The 14,104-nt window shown below is 31.4% G+C and overlaps 1 protein-coding gene across 2 annotated transcripts; it reads right to left on the bottom strand.

The window, feature by feature from the left end:
• Nucleotides 1-2,593: 2,593 nt before the first annotated feature.
• LOC125858278 (la-related protein 1C-like) lies at nt 2,594-8,669 on the bottom strand. Of its 2 annotated transcripts, none has more exons than XM_049538001.1 (6): nt 7,799-8,669; nt 6,933-7,518; nt 6,706-6,850; nt 6,513-6,603; nt 4,530-4,601; nt 2,594-3,473 (listed from the first exon to the last, which is right to left on the bottom strand). In XM_049538001.1, exons 1-6 carry the CDS (start codon nt 8,312-8,314, stop codon nt 3,177-3,179), a joined length of 1,707 nt encoding a protein of 568 aa, XP_049393958.1. In that variant the 5' UTR covers nt 8,315-8,669; the 3' UTR covers nt 2,594-3,176. The 2 variants fall into 2 exon arrangements, with proteins under 2 accessions (XP_049393958.1, XP_049393959.1); XM_049538002.1 differs by having other exon boundaries at nt 6,706-6,823; nt 7,799-8,662.
• Nucleotides 8,670-14,104: the final 5,435 nt, after the last annotated feature.

Below are 14,104 nucleotides of genomic sequence, written 5' to 3'. Positions count from 1 at the left end.
TGCAAAGTTGAGTTTGTAGAAAGAACATCTCCATCTTTTAAGTCGTCCAAGATGAATTACGTAGTAGTATTGGTGCTATTATTAAGAGCAGATGATATACTTTTGTACATTAGGACCAAATGAATGATACTATATATATTATATATATACGTATTGAAGTTGGTACCTTAAGTATCATTAAGTTTTTTAATAGTAGTATGCCGAGCTTTGTTGTTGTATTTGTTTGACTATAATAGTAGTATGCCGAACTTTGTTGCACATTTGACATACTAAGGAAGGATAGAGGTGAGTCCACATACATATAGTTGCTTTTGTAATATAAAGAAGTAAATCACAACCAAGCATAAAGATTGCTTATTAAGTTCTGCAAGGGCAACAAATGCCACTTTTTGAAAAGGTATAAATAAATATGGAAGAGTCAATGGTGCTATATATATCATATATTATTATAAGTGGGAAGCTCCAAAGATGAAAAGTTGAATTACCATTATATCCCTAGACTAAATTAAACATCTAATTAATTAAATAATATTATTTTAATTATTTTTTGAATTGCAAGTTATTTAAAAGTAGGAAAACCTAAGTTTAAAATAAAATAAGTACAAAAATCTACATTAAAATTAATCAACGTTACTACCCCTAATTAAAATACTGATTCTATGATATTTTTGTACCAAATAATAAATTTACCATCTAATAAATGACAATAATCAATTAAATGGGAAGTGGCCATATATTAACCAATTAATTACGTTTGATGAGAATCTCAAAGGTTGGAAAAATAAAATTTGAAATGTTCATATTCATCTTATCTATTCAATTGATCTTTACTTTATTTATTTGTCTATTAAAGAAGAATTTCATAAGTCAAAAAAATATGCATCCTCTTACTATATATATTCCAGACCTATCAACATTTTTTTTGGACTTTTTTTGTTGCAGCAATAAAAATTTAGTCAAGGATGTATAACTGAATTCGAACATGAGAGTGAGTTCCTATAATCTTATAACAAGCTTCAAGAAAGTAAGTTTGTGTTTATTCTACATCAATATTATTGTGATAGTTTATTTTTTTATGTATGATATTTTATGATTAATATTCTTTCCTTATATTTGGTAATTCATAATATTGAAAGGCATAACTTTATCTGCACCGAGTATTTGACATTATTCATTCTATACCTTAGAAATAAGCAATTATATATGATGTTAAATTTGTATGTAGCTCCACCCCTCTCTCTCTCTATTTTATATATATATATATATATTAAGCTGTTCATTTTGACATCAATTCAAGGTGTTCATTTATTGATTGTTGCGGCTGAACTTCATATGAGGATTCATGAATGGGGTAAGAAGAAAGATGTTGTTTCTCATCATAAATGGTCATGTCAGACAATAAATGATGAGCCAAATTCTGAGGGACGTCTGTCAAACATTAGTGTATTGCAAGTGTAATACGATAACCTTATAGTTGAAAGTTGGATTACAAAAGGGCTCTATTTAATTTCCTTTTAATACATTTAAGGTATTGAAAAGAAAAGTTAAGTCGCTAAATTATTAACAGTCTCTTTTTTTTCTTCCATTACATCATTAGACACTTTTTTGTTCTTCAATTACACATGCCAATATCGAAATCTTCAAAAATTCTTAGTTATAGCTTCATAAAAAAGTAAAATGACTCTTTTCTTAAATTTTGAAAATACTATGTACAAACAGACACATCATATACATTCACCTTCTCACATTTTCAATCCCAAGTCCAAATTCTTCATAGTCTGAATTTTATAGAAATAAGTATAATGTAAAGATGTGGCATACCAAGGCATTAACAATACAAGATCATTTTGAAATTTCAGTTAAAGCTTATCATGGGGTGAAATAAGAAGAAGAAAAAAAATAGATCGTGAGTTCTACAATAATTTTGATCTGAAGCCACGTGATCTCTTGTGTCAATATAATTTTCTTCTTATGTCATTTCCCTTTTTATATTGGAGCATTTTAAATTTATATTAAAAATTAAAATACTAGGAGTTTTAGTTTAAAAGGATGATTTTGGGTTAATTTTCCATAACATTGGATTTTTCATAAACGTGGAAATTGAAGAATCTGAATGAATGTAGGCACAAAGTGGGAAGTACTTATATATGTACGTAGTAAGAGAGGAAAATGAAAATGAGAGTAAACAGTAAGATAAAAATAAAAAAATAAAAATGATGATGTACTCTTATTATTATATAATATTTATAGAAGATAATACTCCATAATGTTGTATATTTTATTCTTAAATTTAAAGCTAGTATTCATCTTATTAGATTAGGTGTTATATAATCTTAATTGATTTTACATATTTGAGTATTTCTTAGCTGTCAGACAAATAAGTAAAAATAAAATTATAATATTAACCTAAATGGTTGTGTCTGTATATAGAAAACATCTATTTATTTACTAGAATATGTCCTAATCTAGACGACTATATTTCGAATCTCTATTTTTTTCTTTTGGATGAAAATGTAAGCTTTAAACATATACATATCGATCAATACAAGTTTTGGCATATCTATAAAAATAAATTATGCGATAAATAACTATAACATAAAATTATGTTTGTGTAAATTTTATAAAATAGTAGTAAACAAACGTGCAACACGTTCCCTATAACTAGTAAATATAAAAGAGTCAATGGTGCTAGCTTTGAAACAAACAGAAAGACAATAACAAGATAACCAAGTGCCCAGGGCCAGCACAAAAGTCTTCACAGGACCATTCTGACAAAAGATCAGAAGCCAGCAACTTCATACCTTTCAGTAAGCCTACCCCAAGGATTTTGGCTTAAGAAGATAAAGCTGGGGGGCTGCATGGGAAGTAGAACCAAAATTGCCCAGGCCTGTATAATAAATAACCACGACAAAGGAACATAACATAAAGGAAAAGAAAATACTTGTCCCCAACAAAACAAAATATACATCCCAACAAAATCAAGCTACAAGAATGCTTAAAGACATTATAATTCTATTGCCAATTATGTTTGTTATCCTTTTATTCCCTGCCTAGTTCCTTCATGAGATGTCATAGCCACCACCAACAGTATAAACTAAAACTCATTGATTGCTTCAAGAAGCACAACAGCTACCAACCCCTGGACTTTCACTCTTCACTCCAGAAGAGTTAACTCTTTAACTTGGATTTCCAAGTGGCATTGGCTGTGAATTCTGAGCATCAGCCTGTTCAGCCATCTCAGTGCCAAACTGCGTAAATGGAGTACTTAATTCAGTAGATGATGATCTACTAAGATGTGCTTCAGCATTTCCATGTCCTGTAGTGTTATAATCAAATACAACACGTTGGAGATTTTCTGCAAGCAAATCAGGACCAGACATTTGAGGAGATCGGGGACTTGACATGGTTGAATTCTGTACTGATGGTGGTATCAGCCAATGAAACCAGTCATTTCTCCGCCTTAACTTTTCACCCTGCGACACAAGGAAGAAATATTTTAAGACCCATAACAGTTGAGAGACAAATACTATCATGTATTTTCTAATTTTAGTATAAACACTACACTTAAAGCCCATTTGGATTGGCTTAAGAAGCAGCTTTTAAGAAACAACTTTTTGAAGGTAAAACTTAAAGCACTTTTAAAGTCAAAGAATAAAAAGTAGGGAGAGTCCTACTTTTGACTTTTAACTTATTTTAAGTCATTTTAAACTTATTTTAAGTTATTTAAATTTGCCAAACACTCCCAAAAGTCTATCCAAACCGGCTCTAACACTCCCTCCATCCCATTTTCTGTGGCACCCTTTCCTTTCCAGTCTGTCCCAACAAGAATGTCACCTTACTATAATTGAAAACAAATTAACTTTAAAATTTCTCTTTTATCCTTAATGAAATGATTTCCAGCCACACAAATCTCTGAGGATTATCTTAGACCACAAGTTTTAAAAGTTTTCTTTTTTTCATAAACACCGTGCCAAGTCAAAGGGTGCCACATAAAAAATGGGACATAGGGAGCATGTTCCTAATTATGGAAGCACTAGACACCAAAATAGGCCCATGAAAGAGTGTAAATGCAAAATACTACCCAAGTATTTTCATGGTTAGGATTAGGACATCAAGCAGTTCCCTAATTCTGAAGCACTAAACATCTCAATGAGCTTAGAGGACATTAGCAAACAAACTCATTATATAAATCAAACAGCACAACTGTGAACCTAGGACACATTAACAGGGATGAATTGCAAGCCATTATTTTGTTTCTAGCATGACCAACTTCAAAGAACATGGTGGGCAATGCATAAGGCTATTGAATTCTTAAAAACTATATAAAAGGGAAACAAGCTCTAGGTGTACACAAGATTCCATGGTCACATTCTCTAATGGTCTTTAACAAGTGCTCCATTCTTTTACAACACAAGCACTTTACCGAAAAACTCAAATAATGCATAGCGAACCTTTTCTTTTTGGCCAGAGAAAGTAGAGACTAAAAGCCTAAAAAGACCACAAACCACATGTAGAAATAGAAGGGATACCTGCACTTCTACAACAGTAGAGGACCTCACAACATTCAGAATCAGTTGTATATTATCTGTCAACTCCATTACCTGCAAAAATAGAAAAACCAATTCCTATCTTAAAACAAACCATTTGACGTATTTTATTGCCTGTAAATGAACAGTGGAACCATAAATCGAGATGAAATATATTTTGGATTCTATATTAAGTTCAACTAATTTCATTTAGACTCTGCATTAATCACAAAATTTCTTTATCTCTGATACTCAATAATTTCCACAAGCACAAATTCTACTTCTTATATGACCACAATTTCTTTCATGAAATACCTATCCCTCTATCAGAATAGAAATCCATAAAAAATAGATTTGATTGTAGTGTGTAATTGTTATGCACACATAATTGGCAGGCGAAAAGTAAGCCGGGTTTTTCACAGCAAACAAAATTATTATCAGAAAAAAAAATGCTAAAGGCATTCATCAAGTGATGCTGCACTAGGATATACTGAAGAATCGTTAATCTCAAAGAATATTCACATACTTCTCCGAGGGCCTTCACCTCAACCTCGAAAGATTAATCATCCAACATATGTCACAGCAGTGGCAGCAAAAATGGCATAGAGAACTATCACAAAAAAGGTTATTATACAGACAGCACACCAGATTGAACCAAAATCATTCAGTCAAAGTACAAACTCCCTAAAATGTGGTACAGATCAGAATCCTTTATATCATCTTAGAAAATCAATTGTTCAGCGAACTAGCATGTCAGAATATTTGAGTTAGTGTTGAGTTCATCCCTCATTGTGTAGATATAAGATGTGAACTGCATCTCCCCCTATGAATAAGTGTGTTCTGTATTTTCGATTTTCATCAAATCCTCAATAAATCTCTTCACTACTCTTATTTTCTCACATATTAGGACAACCCTTCATAGTTCATACAATTTTCAGCTGTCAATATTTTCAAGGTAAGATTACCTTTTTAAGTTATACTCCTTGGACAACAAAGTTCAACAAAAGCAGGCCTACCCTACAACCTAATGTATCCAGATCACCTTGTAGCAGAGAGCATTCACATATTGCACTCATAACCATCCCATCAAACAGGTACTCACTCAACATCGCCCAGCTGTACTATATACGTAGGTATAACATTGGTAAATCCAGCAAATATCATATGAAAACAGTCATTTATTTGACATGAATTTCTGCTCATGATAAATAAGCTATTCAGTTTAGTGACCTCAACTCCAAATTAATACGCTGAACATTAATACTTTGAAAAAAGCATCTGGATAAAGCCCCATATAACATAAGTTATACCATAGAATGATCAAATCCATTCAATTTCTTACAACTACCTGTCATATCATGGACCTGCCAAAGAAAGAGGGCAACATCATGCAACTCTGCAAGTATTCCACCCCGACTAATTCGGACAATGAAGGAATTTTCCTCCCTAAGGAAGGAGTTTGAAGTCCTCACTAATTCTACCTTTTTTCCCTCTTGTAATACTATTAAGAGAGAAAAGGCAACAGTGATAAGAGAGATAGAGACAGAGGCCTGGCTCTTTTCCACTGATTTTATGGTCAACTATGTCCTATTTTTACTATGATTCTATTATGCTGATACCAAATCTTGAGGACAACCTAAAAACCTAGAAAACAAGCTGTTACAGAAGACTAAAGAGGCTCACCATTTGCACCAGAAAAAATGTACAAATAGAAAAGGAAAGTCAAAAGGATAAGATACAAAAACATCATCACAGGTAGTCAGTCTCCCTCTTTGTCTCCCTGTTAGAGGAAAAGATATCATTGGGATTTTCTAACCAATAAAAAAGGAGCCAAGGCCATTAACCAGGCTCAGCAGCATTATTAACAGTTACCAACAATAACATGAATTAATACGTGGGGATGCATTTTCAAAAGACTGAGCTACTAATACAGCTGAAAATATAAGCCAAGAACTAAGGGACAAGAAAACACTCCAAGCAACTCACTTTCTTGAAGCCTGCTATTAGCGTAACTGGAACCCATCCCTGTTCATCCATGTTTTGTCGCAAGAATGTGTCCTTAATTAAATTCTCATTACTGCAACAAAATTTAGGGACAAGAAGAGTTCAGAATACGAATACAATTAAGGAGTTAGCAAATAAGAGCAATTACAAGCAAATAGAATAAAGAAGCATCTACCTGAAATAATAATCTATCTGGTTCACTATTCTAGTATGCAACTGGGTATCTGGAACATGAACGTAGACAGGTGGTACAGGAGAAAGCATAGGCATTCTGAGTGAATCAGGGAACGGACCTGGAAAATAAAATAATGGTGGAACTTCTGCATATTGGTTGAAGTATCAGTAGAGAGACAAAATGGGGTATACTAACTCAGAGAAAAGATTTCGAGAGAAACATCTCACCAGAGTAAACCATGGGAGGTCGATAGGGCTGTACAGGCATGGGGGTAGGTATAAAAGGTGGAGATGTATGAGGTGGCCCCACCATAAATGGCCTAGCTGGACCTCTCTGTGGCTGCATGTGTGCATCCCTATTCCCCCAACTTCTGTGGGGTTTCCAATCTGGATTTCGACGGTCCTGATCACGCCTACCCCCATAACCATTATAATATGTGCCATCTCCACGGGGGTGTGGACCAACATTGCCTCTCCTATTTGCATTTCGTTGATGTTGGTAGTCATTTCCACCATGTGATTGAGATCCAAATCCTCCCCATTGTCCACCATTCCTATAATTATTATTATCCCTAGAAGAAGACTCAGCACCAGAATTACCTGACTTTGTAGAATTATTAAGGACTGTTTCCACCTCAAAACCTTGTGCCTGTTGCTGAGAAAAGCCACCATTGGCTGATGCATTATGGTTTGAATTACCACCACCGCGCTTCATAGATCTTTGGCGGCTGGGTACAACATGGTTCAGCATAGTGTTAGGGTTCACATTGTTAGTATTAGCTTGCCTATGAGAAGCTGATGCCATCCCAGTGCCCTATAAGATCCACACATTAACATATAAATGAGCTTCTGGAACTAGTGTGGACCATTAATCCATACACAGGTTCCTCTAGCATGTACACACATAACCAGAAAATATATAATCAAAATATAGGACATGCAATAAAACAACGAGAACCAAGCAGCAGATAGAGCAAAAACAACATCAATTAGTGCACCTCAATCCTAAGGTAGTTAACATCAGCTATATTAATCCTCAAATCCTAAACTAATCAGTTAGAGCAAAGTATAGAGAAAAGGAATGGGGGAATAACCTCTGTTACAGAAACTGATCCGTCGGACAGAGATTTGAGTGAATCAGAAGAAGGCAATTTAGGTGAAGCCTTAGTGGAGTCAGAGAGAGCAGGCCAAGAGACAGCACCCATAACAGGACTAACATCAGCTGCACCATTTGAGGGTTTATTCCAAGCCGGCTTTTTAGCCCCATTGCTGTTGGTGTCACTCTCAAGCTGAGTGTCTATAGCAGCATCTTCTGGCGATAAGGAAGACGCATTACCGGCTATCACCACTTCATCAGGAGGCGAACAATCAGAGGAGTGAACAACTTGCTCACAAGACGCCGGAGGAGAAACTGGAGGTGAAGAGGAGGTGACCGCAACGGTAGATTCTGATTCGCCAGTGCGAACAACCTGTATCCAAGGTGAGGAAACGCCACGCGCGGCTGATGATCGCCGTGACTGCTGTGGACTGTTGGGACCACCGGCGCCGGTTCCGGTGCCGGAGTGAGAATGATGTGCCGGAGCCGGGTTAGTAGTAGGTGTAGCCATCATCAAAACTAGGGTTTCTTTGTACGGAATAAAAAAAATCAAAAGTGATCTCCGTATATCTCTGGAAGACGGATTCTAATTAGTGCCCTCTATACTTGAAAATCCGTTAGACTATTCCCAAAGAACAAATAAACAAATATTGAATCGATCAAAATTTTCTACAGAAACACTGAAAATCAATGAATGCAAATAAAAGTTAGAGATTATTATAACTGATAAACAACAATCGAAGATGATTTTGCACCAAAACAAACTCACAGAGCAGAGAGAGACGAGCTTTCTCTCTCTTCCTCTCTCCTCCGAGCTTTCTCTCTCCTCTTTCTCTCTCCTCTTCCTCCTGTGTTTATTGTTTATGTTGGAGTAGTATTTTTCTTCTTTGCTTTTAATAGCAGTTAGAGAAAACCCAAACCAAATTGTAGTAGAAAACTTAGATTTACGAAAGTGCCCTTCTTCTAGAGTCTACTTTGCGGTGAAAAAACTAGTTTCACCTGTATGGTTTTGATTGGGGTTTTACCCTCGTTATAGTTATTATAATAGTCATTAAGTAGGCGTTTGGCCATGCGATATTATATCACGATATGATATCGTGAGATGAAATCAGCGTTTGGACATGCGATTTTACGCTGATTTCATCTCATGATTCCATATCATGAGAGGTGATATCATATTCTCCAAAAACCATGATATGGAATCACCATGTGATTTCGTATCATGATTTGAGATATTTTAATACAATAATTGATCCATGAGTTTATATTTTGTTAAAACAACCCCACATTTATATCTACTAACTATTTGTTTCATATGTAAATAAAATTTATAATCACATCATTACTTTTAAAATTTATTATTCTCACCAATATAAAATTTATTATTACTTTAAATTTGATGAATATAAATGATAAAGTAGAAATTCATTTGGTGAATATAAATAAAAACAAAGGGAGTAATATTTTTTTGATTTGTCATAATAAAAAAAAACGACTTAATCTTATGACTAAGCATAATATTAATAAAAGACAATTTTCATTGGCGGTGCCGCACTTTCTTAATCTTAGTATTCGCAAAATGTTCGTTCACATGACCGAAGAATATCAAGTCCAATTGATTGAGGACTTGGGAAAATTTGATCAATTAGTTATTAATATTTAGTCAAGTGGACTAGATATAACTTTTTTGATTAAATTTTATTAGAAGTGTTTTTGACTCAAACTTGTGGTAACTTTTTAAAATTTCGTTATTCAATAATATTTAATTATTGATTTTTCTTGTAAATAGTTAAAAGTCAGTGATGTTTGTTAATTTTTATCTTAGTGTATTTAACTTCTAAGTTAATATTTATTCACTAATGTATGTTTTTTTTCTACTTTATAGGTTATTTGTAAGAGTAGTTGAGAGATATGAGCATATCAAGTACAATTTATGTTCAATTTTTTAGATGAAACAATTACTTAAGTGAAGAACAAATAACTTTGTAATAATTTATTATGCGATTCTATAATATTTGTTTATTTGATAAGATTGAATAAACAATTGGGGCTATTTTAATAGTTTTACAACTTATGGGATTTTTATGTTTATGAGAAAATATACAACACAAAAATTTCATATTGCATGTCCAAACAAACCTTCAATTTCATCTCATGATTCCATATCATGATATCATATCGCATGGCCAAACGGGCCCTAAATATCACTATACATACCCATAAATATATTTTACCATAGCAATTGTAAAATTTTAGACAAACAATAACATTACAACAAGGTTTAATTGTATTAAGAGGTTATTTATAATAATCTAATAATAAATGACTTTTCTTGAGTAAATTTCATTTTATCCTCCTAATATTTTAAAATTTAAAAATAATATCTTTTCACGTGTTGAACGACGATAACTTCACAATTTTCTCAACAGATAGTCCAAATTTAGGGGGGTCTGTTTGAGTTCATCTCTATTTGAATTATTTGCTTATACGTTACGTGGTTTGAGAGTTGTCGTGTAGCATTTACAAACAACGCATCAATCACTACAAACTTTCACGTTTTTATTTAAATTTTGAATTTGATTATCTAGTAATAAGTAAATGGGTATTATGTGAATTCAAAATCTTCCTAGCGACATGAGTCTAGCTACTGTCTAGATACAAAGAGCTTAAACTTGATGATTCACTTATGTGATTCAATATATTAGTTTGATTTTGATTTTTTCATAAATTTATTTAACATTTAACTCAAAATAAATAATGAATCAACTTAAAAGTTAAGTATTGAATCACCAAATCAAATATTGGTCAACAAAAATAATTATAGAATATTGATCATTTCTAATACAATTAAAATGTTAAAAATATTGACTTTTAACAAACAATTACATATAACATAAAATTGTAATCTTTATAATTTTATATAATGTCTAGAATTTTGAATTTACCTAAGAATTATTACTTCCAATATTTGATAAATCAAAAATTTGGCACCAAACTATCACAATGAAATTTGAGTCCATCCATATGGTCAAGATATCTTTTCGTTTCTCTTCTTAAATTATTTTGGTTTATTCGAAAATTAATATTTAATCATGAAAATATTGAAAATTCCATTTTTTTTACCTTTTCACTTTTATTATTATTTTTTTTCAAATTTTGTTCTTTTTAATTATTATTATTTTTATATAAAAATGACCTTATTTAAACTATATTTTATTTTTTTAGAAAATTAAATATTATATGCTAAAACTATAACTAAATCATCCTCGACTTCAACTTCAAAATTTTCAAATAAAGTGAAAAAAAAATATTTATAATAATATGTAGTAGCCCGTATATGAGATTTCACTTATGACATGATATTCTATCTATTTCGAGCTTGGAACAAATTTGATTATTTATATACAATTAAACCTTATTGTCGTTCATCGTTTGTCCGACACTTTTTCTACAAAATATATTTAGAATTTGAATGCATTTTTTTTAATATAAGTTATATCACTAAATTACTAAAAACTAGCAAAATCACCTAACCGGACTACTTGAAATATATATATATAGAAAAAGTGAGATAACTTATATTTAAAAAAATGCATTCAAATTCTAAATATATTTTGTAGAAAAAGTGTCGGACAAACGATGAACGATAATAAGGTTTAATTGTATTAAGAAGTTATTTGTAATTATTTAATAAATGATTTGATTGTATAAATGATTTTTTTTTAAAAAAAGTAAATTTCACTTTAATCTCCTAATATTTAAGATTTGAAAATAATATCCTTTCACGTGTTGAACGACGATATTTTCACAACTTTCTCAACAGATAGTCCAAATTTAGGGTGGTCTGTTCGAGGTTATCTCCACTTGAATTGTCAGCTTGTATGTCACGTGGTTTGAGAATTATCGTGTATCATTTACAAGCGACACGTCGATCACTATAAACGTTTTACGTTTCTATTTAAATTTTAAATTTGATTATCTAGTAATAAGTGGACATGCATTATGTGAGTTCAAAATCTTCCTACTACTGACATGAGCCTAGCTACTATCTAAATACAAAGAGTTTAAACTTGATGATTCACTAATGTAGTTCGATATATTAGTTTGATCTTGATTCTTTTATAAATTGACTTAATATTTGACTCAAAAAAAAAGTAATGAATCAACTTAAAAGTTAAATATTGCATCACCAAATATCAATAAAAATAATTACAAAATATTGATCCTTTTTAGTACAATTAAGAAACAATTACATATAACATAAAATTGTAATATTTATAATTTAATGTAACGACTAGAACTTTAAATTTACCTACGAATCATTACTTTCAATATTTATCAATCAAATATTTGGTACCAACTATCATAATGAAATTTGAGTCCATCTATTTTGTCAAGATATATTTTCATTTTCTCTTGACTTAAGTCATATACGGCTCCTTAAAGTTGTTTGCATAATTCAATTAGACACTTGAACTGAGGCTTGTACCTATTGAACACATCTACCCCTTTAAATTTGAACCATTTGAAAATTTTTTTGACAATAAACTAAAAGTATAAAGTGTGTGAAATACCCTCGCAATGACATGGCAAGTTGACGAATTAAATAATAACATCTGATATTTTTAGTCCAAAAAATTATTTTAAAATGTATTATAAAGTAAAAGAAAAAGGAAATTATTTTTAAGTTAAAAATAAACATTTAAAAAGAAATCCTCTAACTTACCCACCCCTTATACCAGCGGAGCCCAAAAGTCTTTTCCCTCTACAATGCCCCACCCCCCAACACAGTAACCCACCCGTAAATATGTTATTATAGAACTTTCTTGGTTCATCTGCAAGAGAAAATTCAAAGTAAAATAAGTTGGGGAGGAGTTGATGTTAAATTTCCCCAAGTCATTAGCTCTTGTCGATTTCTTTACGCTGAATAGGAAATATATTTTTTTTCACTTTCTTCTTCGTTCAATTTTTTGTACGAAAAGATGAATTTCATCGAAAAATTAACCAACTCCTATGACATTATTGGAAAAATTGAGTTATGTTGGATTTATTTTTGAGTTCTATAGTTGATTAGTCAAACAAAATCACAAAAATCTACATTAATTTAACCCCAAAACATTATATTAACAGCAAAAAAAAATTCAAACTTCAAGCCCTCTACAAATTAACATGATAAAAATGACAATTATGATGGCCGCCATGGCGGTGGCAATGACGATGCTGCCAATCCTACCATGAATGTCAATGGAGAAAAACAAAACAGATGAAAGTAGAAGAACTAAAATATCGGAGGAAAAAAGAGGAAGAAGAAGGATGCATGATGGCGGCGTGAACTGGTGTGGTGGAGGAAGTGATGGCAAAAAGGTGAGGAAGAAGGAAGAACATCTTTTTCCAAAAAAAAAAGCAAAACTAAATACATTTCACGCGCCTATTTGAGGTAAATCACAAACAATGTGCCATGTAGGCAAAAAAATGTGCAGGTGTTCAATAGGTACTAGTCTTAGTTGATGTGTCTAAATGAATTATGCGGACAACTTTAAGGCGCGTAGATGACTTAGACCTTTTCTCTTCTTAAAATTATTTTGGTTTATTCGAAAATCGGTATTTGATCATGAAAATAGTGAAAATCAATATCTTTTTACCTTTTCACTTTTATTATTTATTTTTTTTCAAATTTTGTACTTTTTAATTAGTATTATCTTTTTTTTTATAAAAATGACCTTATTCAAACTATATTTTATTTTTTTAGAAAATTAAATATTATTTGCAAAAACTATAACAAATCATCCTTAACTCCAACTTCAAAATTTTCAAATAAAGTGATTTTTTTTTAATAAAAATATGTAGTAGCCCATATATGAGATTTAATTTATGACATTATATTCTATCTATGTATATATCTATATATATATTTCAAGTAGTCAAGTTAGGTGATTTTGCTAGTTTTTAGTAATTTGGGGATATAACTTATATTAAGAAAAAGTGCATTCAAATGTTAAATATTCTTTGTAGAAAAAGTGTCGGACAAACGATGAACAACAATAAAGTTTGATTGTATTAAGAGGTTATTTGTTATACTAAAAATGTTAAATATTTATTATATTATTATACTAAAAGTGGGAACATCAAAATGAAAAGTTGAAATACCTTTTTATCCTTCAAAACACTATTTCTATAAAAAAAAAAAAATTACAAATCCAAATATATATTCTAATAACTAATTAGATATAGATGAAATCAATTTTAAAAGTATTCAATCTGCATTAAATTATTTAATGATGGAACTAAGTAAGATATGTGAATG

The sequence above is a fragment of the Solanum stenotomum genome, chromosome 3 (genome assembly GCF_019186545.1).
Source record: "Solanum stenotomum isolate F172 chromosome 3, ASM1918654v1, whole genome shotgun sequence".
Lineage (NCBI taxonomy): Eukaryota > Viridiplantae > Streptophyta > Magnoliopsida > Solanales > Solanaceae > Solanum > Solanum stenotomum.
The sequence above is the reverse complement of the archived record's forward strand: the minus strand, read 5'-3'. Positions and strand labels throughout refer to the sequence as shown.

Bases quoted from the DNA above. Each gene is read 5' to 3' on its own strand.
- LOC125858278 (XM_049538001.1), bottom strand. From the start codon at position 8,314: ATGATGGCTACACCTACTACTAACCCGGCTCCGGCACATCATTCTCAC. The intron at 6,604-6,705 runs GTAGATGCTTCT...ATTTTGTTGCAG, and splicing joins CAGATAGATTATTATTTCAG to TAATGAGAATTTAATTAAGG. The intron at 3,474-4,529 runs GTATCCCTTCTA...CTTGTGTCGCAG, and splicing joins CTACTGTTGTAGAAGTGCAG to GGTGAAAAGTTAAGGCGGAG.